At 42.5% G+C, this 9,838-nt stretch overlaps 1 protein-coding gene across 1 annotated transcript in view; it reads left to right on the plus strand.

Annotated features, from left to right (window-relative positions):
- PNPT1 (polyribonucleotide nucleotidyltransferase 1) overlaps nucleotides 1-9,838 on the plus strand; it is a 42,009-nt gene that overhangs the window by 7,705 nt on the left and 24,466 nt on the right. The window contains exons 5-11 of the mRNA XM_004710208.3: nucleotides 693-742; nucleotides 1,863-1,926; nucleotides 2,018-2,065; nucleotides 3,907-4,020; nucleotides 5,754-5,940; nucleotides 7,374-7,425; nucleotides 7,753-7,810. Of these exons, the coding sequence (XP_004710265.1) occupies nucleotides 693-742; nucleotides 1,863-1,926; nucleotides 2,018-2,065; nucleotides 3,907-4,020; nucleotides 5,754-5,940; nucleotides 7,374-7,425; nucleotides 7,753-7,810 (573 nt within the window). The remainder of the gene's footprint in view (nucleotides 1-692; nucleotides 743-1,862; nucleotides 1,927-2,017; nucleotides 2,066-3,906; nucleotides 4,021-5,753; nucleotides 5,941-7,373; nucleotides 7,426-7,752; nucleotides 7,811-9,838) is intronic.

Raw genomic sequence — 9,838 nt, forward strand, 5'->3', positions numbered from 1 at the left:
TCACACAGGCTGCTGTGCTTCTTCCATGTGGGCTTTGTTGCTCCCGAGCTAGATGGCCGCTTGTTTACCTGAAACCACTGTTTTCATGGGACCTTTCTTTTTTTCTCAATCACTCTAATGAGCCTCAGAATCGTGTGTTACTGAATGTGTCTGTAGCCATTTACTGATCAAAGACACGTGTTTGGAATGAACTTGAGCTAAACGTATGAACTGACAGCCTCCTAGCATCCTGATTGACTTGTCCTTGTAGCTGCAACTGATGCTTGTAGAACTGAAAAGAAAACCCATGCCCCAATCTTTAGCCCAGTGGGTTCCTGCCTTGCTAGTTTTTTTGTTGTTTGGGCATGGTATATATTAATTGAAGCACTGACATTTATTCATGTCCATTGGTTGGCTGGTTCTAGAAACATATTGGAGTGTATTTTTCAGACAAGTGTTTAATGGGGGAAAGCGTTGAAAGGAAAAACAATTCCTGCCAGTGCTATCTAATACAGCAGTTCTCAACCTGTGGGTCAAACGACTCTCACAGGGGTCGCCCAATGCCTATAATAGTAGCAAAATGACAGTGATGAAGTAGCAACAAAAATAATGTTATGCTTGGGGTCACCACCACATGGGGAACTGTATGAAAGAGTCGCGGCATGAGGAAGGTTGAGACCACTGATCTAATAGTTTTGTTTTGTTTTTGGCAGATCGTTCGATTAGGCCTCTCTTTCCAGCTGGCTACTTTTATGATACCCAGGTGGGTTCTAATTTAGGTTTATTTGGTACCAACTCAATAAAAAATTGTTGCTCAGTAGTTCTCTGTAAGACACCCAAGCTAAACATAAAGAATACAACGTAAAAATTCTTGATGACACTGTTGCATTTTTTTAAATTAGGTATTGTGAAATATTTATTTCTTGACACTGTTGCATTTTATGTTAAAGCTTGTTAAAGAATGTTGAGGGGATTAAAAAGCTAAAGTTAATTCCGTGTCACTGGAATCTGACCCTAGAATTACGACTAGGCACTAACCCAGCCGAGGAGGGGGACGCGTTCCAGGCCCATGAGATGGCCACGGGAAAGCCTGAGGCCGAGCTGGTGAATGTGAACAGGAGTGTGACCGAGGGGCCACGCCCACTGCACCGTCTAGCTCCTCTTAGCATCAGGGACTGCAACAGGCAGCACAGCTGGTCTTTGTTATTGCTCTTCTACAGCTCAGTCACATCTTTGCAAGGAAGTTAGTTTTCTTCAGGACACAACCTGGGCGCCTTGGTCCAGTATAGAGTGATATACTGTGCGTTTCACTTGTGGTTTTAAACAGGAGACAGCATGATTCTTGCTAATAGAAATAGGTAGCATTTACTGAGTATTTCTACTTGTTCAAAATGCTTAACAAACAGTGTTTTTTATAATCCTTCCAGGAACTGTTTAAGTAAGATGCTATTATTTTTCCCTTTAAAATGTACATACTTCACTCAAGGTCACGCACTTGGTTAGATCCAGTCATGATGGTGGACTTGACTGCAGTGCCCAGGCTTTGGCCATTAGGCACCCGCTGCTCTCCGGTCGGCTTAGCCTTATGGGAACCCCCGGTGGGTCAGAGCAGAACTGCGCACCTGGGCCTTTTCGGGGGATGCCTTTTTTGGAAAGGGATTGCCAGGCCTTTGTTCCAAGGTGCCTTGGACCAGATTCATACATCTAACCTTTCAGTTGGCATCCAAGCCCATTAACCAGTTACACCCCGGGGACTCGTACACCCATGGTTTTATTTTGGTTTTTTTTACACCCATGTTTTAGTACACTGTGATACTTTAAATGTCCTTCGCAACCAATGTAGATAATACTTAAAATGTTTCCAATCTTTTTCCATATACTAGGTCCTTTGTAATCTGTTAGCCGTGGATGGTATTAATGAACCTGATGTCCTAGCAATCAATGGCGGTAAGTATGAAATTTTAGGATAAAGTTAGCATTGTGAATGCAGAAAGCAATGAAATCCTTTTATTTCACCTCTTATTTTTCTTTTTTTAAGCGTCGGTAGCCCTCTCCTTATCAGATATTCCTTGGAATGGACCTATTGGTAAGTTGCAATTTGAGGAAAAAAGACATTCTTTGTGATTTTCATTTTCCAGTGAATATTTGTACCTTGACTCCAATGATCTCTTAGAGGGTTGAACAAGATGGCATTCTAAGACTCTTTTCAGCTCTTTTAGACACTTGGTCTTTGCCTTGGGTTTTATTTCTGATAACAGTATGCTACAATGTTACAGGTCACCAGGTACTTGGACTTCCTAGAAATGTCTTTCTGTTGACAGGACTTATTAACTGGGAAAATGAGTAAACACTCTTCTCAGGATAAAAACCCAGTATGCCGGTAGCTTAAAGTTCATTTAAGTTGTCATCACACAATATAGAAATGATTCCTCTGGTGCGCCCTTGTTGGATGTCCTCAGCACTGGAAGCCACAGCAAGCTGGGCACTGGCTTGTCAAAGAGGAAGGAAGCAGCCTGTGCTTCGGGAGCTCAGGAAGGGAAACGGCGCCTGCTGTAATTAGTCTAGGTGGACTAGAGAAGCAGATCCACACACTGGAGTGTGTGTGTAATTAGTCTAGGTGGACTAGAGAAGCAGACCCATACACTGGAGTGTGTATGAGAAAGAGCTTTCTATAAAACAGCAATGAATATGGAGAAAACATCCCAGCCCAGTCCACATCAAGTCCATAAGTCTGATAACAGCCCAAATGTCTGATACTAGTCTATAAAGTCCTCTGCAGACTCACGAAACGCATGCAGTGACACCCAATGCAGGACGATCACAGGCCAGTGGGTAGAGAGTCTTGTGGATCCAGTGCCGGTGTAAGCATCTCAGCACTGGCAGGGGTCTCCTCGTGGCTCCTCCAGCTCCAGGATACTAGCTTAGCTCCATGTAGTTTGTCAACAGGAATGTCTCCCAGGGAGTGAGTGTGTGTCCTGCCTCCACCAAGCTATTTATCTCCATAGCGCCTCCAAACGAGGTCATCAAGCTGTGACCTGATTGACAGGTTTACTCCACCCCTTCATTCTTAATAGTCTCAAATTGACAACAGCCTATGTAACTACCACACTCACTGTCACTGTTTGGGTCCAGGATTCAGTAGATGAGTCCTGATTAAAAGGAGGGAAAATAGGAAACTGAATCTCAAGTGTCTTATAGAATCCAGGCTTACCAGACCCAGCTAGGCTAGAGCCCAGAAAAAAACTTTCAACCTTAAGGAATCTTGAAATCGCCTTCGAACTAAACAAACAGTTAAGCTGAATTAGTAAAGTATGTTTGCCTTGAATATTGTGCTCTTTTGAAAAATAATCTGTACTGGATCAAATTGACGTCGGGAACTGAAAAGCATAGATGAGTAGCTTCTGGGGAAGGAGCAATAAAGTGGGATTAGTGAATAATATGGGACAAGAAGCGGGAATGGTGCCGCAAATAAGTGTGTCCATTGCCACTGATCTGTATATACAGAAAGCGTCGAATGGTGTGGGTGTACAATCAGCTGTGTATATTTTCAACAACTTCTTTTTTAAAGAGTAAATCAGAGACTCAGACAAATAATTATTTATAAGCAGTGTAATTAGAAGATACAAAGTACTAAGAGAAATGAAAGGAGCAGGTTTAGTTTTGTGAGGCCATCAAGGAGGTGTTTCCAGTAGATGCCGTGAAGTGCACGTCCTTGGAGGAAGCACAGGGCATCATCAGAAGAGCAGCCACAGGAGGTGGAGCGAGCCCAGTGCTCCGCAGAGGCCGGAGGTGAGCCCTCAGAAGCTGCTGGAAGCATGGGCGTTGCTTCCTGGTCGTCATCCGAGACGAGCGACTGAAGCCGTCACTGGAGAAATGTCTTGAAAACGAGTTTTATTAAATAATCGTCAACATTTCCCTCTGCTTTAGGGGCTGTGCGAGTGGGAATAATCGATGGAGAATGTGTTGTCAACCCTACACGGAAAGAAATGTCTTCCAGTGCTCTAAACTTAGTGGTTGCCGGGGCGCCCAGAAGTCAGATTGGTAAGTTGTGTAGGGGCTAGTTGCATTCTGTTCTTTCTATCTGGAATCTACTCAGAAGTTCAGACTTCTTAAAAATGTGTGTGTGTGTGTGTGTGTGTGTGTGTGTGCGCGCGCGCGCGCGCGCTGTCAATAGCCTTAAAGATTTGTGTCTTGTTGTATCATGCTGCTTTTCCACGGTGTACTTTACTTCCTTTACATTATATACTTAGATAACACTTAGTCAAATGGCTTTCCAGCCTTCCAGAAGTTGGAGAGCAAATTTGAGCAAAATACCTTGAGAAAAACTATGGGGGGTAAGGCCAGCCCCCCACAACTAATCATGGGCTCAGTAAGCGCAATTGTATAGTTGAGATACATAAAGATTACAGTAAAGTCAGAGCATGAGAGAGATAGGAGAGGGAGTAAAATAAAGAAGTCTGACACATATCATGGTAGCATGCTCACCTCCTGGATGGCCATAATCTTACCAGCCAGGTCCGCACACAGCGTGGTCCAAGAGCGCAGGGGAGAGAGCTGGGGTCCCCCAGTTTATTGCTGACCAAGGCTTATAACTATTTATGGGCATGATTACAGGTAACCACACACGTCACAGGAAGGGGCTATACAATAGGCAGTACAAGCAATAGGAGGGGGATATACCATGGGCATAAGCGTAACAGGAAGGGGATGTGCTAGGGGTGTACACATGATAGAAAGGGGTGGGACTAGGGGTATACATGCAACAAGAAGGGCAGACCCTAGATTTATGATGGCGGCCTAACTTTGGTCACCCTTGAGTGGGCTTGACCTCCCTGGGCTCTCCTTCAGAGAAACAATCTACTATCCTTATCAGAAGGAAGTGGGCCCTACTTCTTGTGGGATAAACAGTGGTGTCTGCTTGCTCTGGATGGCTGATAACCCTGAGGGAGAACACCCCTGGCCTACTTCTGTTGACCTCCAAGAGTAGTCATTGCCATGTGTAGCAAGCAGCTAAATTAGGATATATTTGGGGGAGACAACATGGGAGAAATCTTTGTTTCCCACAGAAAGCTCACTACAGAGCTTCCCCAGTTAACTTTACACAGGAGTTGAGCTCTGTAAAAGCACAAACAAACCCTGGCTGGCTTATGTGAGAAAGATGCCCTGCAAGGAATCCCCACCGTCGTGCCCGAATTACACAAAATGGCAATGGGTCAGAATTAGTGGGGGTCAAATAAATTATCAACAAAGAAAACATTTGTGAGACCCCTGCTGTGTTGGATATTTCTAAATTTCATTTTAAATACACACAAAGGGGCTTCACAAATTTTGTGGGGAAATCCCACTATCTTTTCATTCAATTTCTTCACAAACGATTTAAAGTCCCCTTGTATTAAAATAAGGTGTAAACCCTTACTTAAATCACAACCAAATATTATCAAATTAATACATGCAATTGTGCACCTTTAAAGGGTGATCTCATGTGAATTATTTCTTTAAAAAGCTGTTATGAAAATATAAGTACATACATAGTTTCATTCATTATTTTATGAGAAATGCCTCGGTAAGTACAAGAGATACAGCTATCAGGACCACCCTCTTCAATGACTGCTATTTGTATTTCGGAAGTTTACTGATTGTGAGGAAAGATCCGAGAGAGTAGAGTGAAGTCACCGTGCTGATGTGTGTGTGTAACGATGTTACACACCGGGGTGTGTAACGACGCTGTGCTGAGAGCGGCTGGGCAGCAGTGACCGTCTGCTCTCCCGTCACAGTCATGCTGGAAGCCTCTGCGGAGAACGTCTTGCAGCAGGACTTTTGCCATGCCGTCAAAGTGGGCTTAAAGCACACGCAGCAGATCATCCAGGGCATACAGCAGTTGGTCAAGGAAGCCGGTGTCACCAAGAGGACACCTCAGAAGCTATTTACTCCGACACCAGAGATTGTGAAGCACATTCAAAAGTAAGAACCTCTCTTTGTACCATAGATTTCTGAAATCGTCACCCTCCTGGGAAAACATGCCCATAGAATCTCTGCCCGGGTGCTGCTTCATAAGTAGCACTTTACTGTTTATGAGTCATTGCCGTAAACACCAGCTCGGCCGCTCACACAAGGATGAACTCCCATGCCTCTTCCAGCCCCTTACCCTAAGATTGACTCTCAAATAACGGAGAGAACACGCTGGTTATTTAAGATTCAGACAAGCCTGTATATGTGTCGTCAGGGAGAAGAAACACAGCATGATACTTGACTGTCCGAGGAGGCTGTTGAACTTCTCAAAAGAAGTCTTACAGGCCCACCAGCCCCTAAATGTCCAGTACTGAAAACACTGCCTGGCACATGGGCAAGCGCTCCATAAGTACACGTGAATCACCAGAACATTCTTTCATATTCTTTGAAATACTGTGAAAAATTCCTATTTGTTCCCTTCATATCAGTCTCTTAAGAAGCCATGGTGGCATAGTGGGTTATGTCGACTGCTAACTGGAAGGTCAGCAGTTCAGAAACACCAGCTGCTCCTCAGGAGACACATGAGGCTTTCTACCCACAAAGGTCTTGGAAACCCACAGGGGCAGCTCTTCCCTGTCCTACAGGATCGCTGTGAATCCGAATCAACTCGATGTCAGGGAGCGCACTTTGGATCAGTCCCCGGGCCAGCAGTCAAAGATTTATTCAAGTTCACACACACCCCTAAAGCTTCCTACAATAACTGAGCAAAAATGGATCGAACTGAGAAAAGCAAGAGATTTAAAAATGTGGGGGAGATGTTTTTTTCATACTTCTAATCTTGTTGGTAGATTTGTTTTAAAGTTTTAAAAATCTGTTTTTTTCTCTGCTTTACAAATGTTTTATTTTCATGTTATAATTAGAATATACAATGTGTCAGTCTATATATCTGGGGGTCTGGGCTTTAAAGATATATCTGCACCTTCTCTAAAAGATAGCCATGCATGTTTTATTACAGAACTTCTTTATTTTCATTTTATTTTGTGTTCTATCTTAGAAGTAAGAATGAGGTTTAGGTTCCTCATGGTTTTGTGTTGCTTTGCTTTTTTTCCCCTCCAAGTGAGTAAGCATTTACGCATAGCACTGGTTACTCAGATGTCGGTCTTCCCATTTACGTGATTAAAATGTGGAAATGGTCTACTTATCCAAGTGGCTGTTGCTTTTGAGGGATATGCTTATTCCTGTAACTATTTGAATTCACTATTCTGTTTATTAAAATTTGTGATCTATATCATATAATATGTAGCAAACAGATTTGCAAATAGAGTATATTTTAATTCTTTATGGAATGTATTAAGTATTTTTTTAATTCCAGTTTTGTTTGCAGCAGGAACTGCTTTATGTTCCCAAACATTGTTCTACTAACATTTATTTTGTGTTTAAAATAGACTTGCCACGGAAAGACTTTATGCTGTTTTTACAGATTATGAACATGATAAAGTAGGTATAACTGGATTTTTGTCTTATACAATTATTCTGAGAATTTGGTTTTGTCATATCTCACCTTATTTTGCTTGTAAACATTCAGCCTGTTTTATGAAACATCTCTAACCAAAACTTATGGGGTAAAAAAAAGAGTTGTCTCCATTCTCCCTATGTTTATTAATAGAAGTTTTAGGGAAATATGTTAATATATCTCAGTGAATTATATGAGCAAAATTGCTACTAAATCAACAACCAGTTCTAATTTTTCAAATACCACCCACATTAGAATATGTGAATGAATGTTGTCATGTCCGTAACAGCTGAACTTGAGCTTTCTTCCAGATTTCCAGGGATGAAGCTGTGAACAAGATAAGGTTAGAGACTGAGGAACAACTAAAAGGTAAAAAAAAAAAAAAGTTTTAAAATTAAAAACATATTTAAAGGAAGTAGAGAGTTTTTATATTGACTCTCAGACCTTGTCAAAACCTCCTTCTTTTCACTGCTACGCTTTCTCCATCTCTCCTGTTTGGTCTTCAGTAAGCTTGCAGTCATGATCTCTAACAGGACTACTGTTAACATATAAGAACATGCCTAGCACTGTACTTGGCCCGCACTGAGCACCAGGCAAATGTTAGTTGAATGTGAAGTACGCAGGAGCGTCTCTGAATCAGACTTTTCTTGGGGCACAGCTTGCAACATGTAAGCCAGCAAGCGCAGCACAACAGACTGGCAGCTGGTGGAGTGCTAAGACACGCCGCTGTGCTCATGCAGACCCTGTACACGGACCAAGAGGCACTTGTTCCAAGAGAACAAGGTGCTAGGCTGCATGGTTCAGCATTGGAAAGGGTGTTATGTGCAGGCAGAGTAAATGCTCGAGATGCTGGGCTAGCTGAAGAACTCAGGAAGACCCCGACAGACTGATGTGCAGATAGCACAAGCTTGCCTGCCATTAATGAAGGTAAGCTGAAGTGTTTACTGGTGAAGATTAAAGAATACAGCATGAGTTACAACTGAACAAAAGGAAATGAAAATTCTCACAACTGACTATGATGTGATACTGGTAAGAAAATTCAACTTGGCAACAATTTCTGTTTGGATCAAAAATCTGCAAGGAGGTAAGAGATTAAAGGATGAACTGCATTGGGTAATTCTGCTGCCAGAACCTTGAAAAAGCAAACCTATCACTTTAATGAGTAAGGTGTAACTGACCATAATCTTTTAGGTCACTGCATGCACACGAAAGCTGGACCCTGTAGGTCAGTGAAAAAGATGTCATACATTGAATATATCATGCACTGACAGATGAACACACAAATCACTCTTAGAAGAAATATAAGCAGGATATTCCTTATAAGAAAGGCTGGGAAGATTTTGTCTTGCTGCTTTGGACTCATTTTTAGGAAAGATCCAATTGCTGAGGAAGGATGTTCTATTTCATTAATAAGGGCTCGGCAAAAGCGAGAGAAACCCAATGAGCTGGACGGACACAATCAAGAGACAGACGGTCAAAAATAAAACCTGGGGGAAAATTCTCATATAGAGGCCAGAGTCACAAATTTATCAACTTTTACAAGTATCACACCAACAACCTAGCAGAGATCAGGAGACAAATGGAGGGACAAAACTAGAGTCTCAATGTCAGAATTAAATAAAACCAAAAAAAAATCTGAACTACTAAGACAAAAGAAGTAGAAAGAGCAAGAGAAATACGCAGCAGCAGATCAGAGACAAGCAGCAGAATGACCGAACCAGAAGACAAAGAGCATCGAGTGTCACGAGAAAAGAACAACGAAAAACCAGCACACCCAAAAGAAAGGGTGACATTTCATCACGGAATCTAACTGATTGGAATCCCAGAGCAGCAGCACAACAGCAAAGGCATAGAAATGATTTTCCCAAAGATAGTCAGCATTGCCTAGTAAATACGGGACGCGACATGACCCTCAATTCAAAGATTCACGGTCAGCACCTAACGAATTCTTGAGAACCAGAGAGGAGGGTGGACTGCTGAAAGCTGCAGGAGAAACAGTCCCACCGATCTCATCCCAGGAGTTGGGTCTTCATCGGCCCCCAGCAGCTCGAGAAGCCAGAAGATAATGGAGTGCTGTGCACTGAAAACGGAATGAAACAACTGCCAACCAGGAATTATTTTTCCAGGAAAGCTGTTATTCAAAAGTGAGGGGAAACTTAGACATTCCCCAGTGTGTTAGTCTGGGTAGACTAGAGAAACAAAATTCATAGACACATATTTTATAAGAGAGTTTTATATAAAGGGTAAGTGTACATTAAGAAAGCATCCCAACCTAGTCGAGTCCAAGCCCATAAGTCCAACATTAGCCCATATGTCCGACACCAATCTCCAAAGTCCTCGATCTCACCAAACATACGCAGTGACGCCGGCGGCAGGAGGAAAGCTGAATCAGTGAGC

Source organism: Echinops telfairi, unplaced genomic scaffold (assembly GCF_000313985.2).
Source record: "Echinops telfairi isolate 266 unplaced genomic scaffold, ASM31398v2 ScPeMD7_2573;HRSCAF=3158, whole genome shotgun sequence".
In the NCBI taxonomy this organism is placed as follows: Eukaryota; Metazoa; Chordata; class Mammalia; order Afrosoricida; family Tenrecidae; genus Echinops; species Echinops telfairi.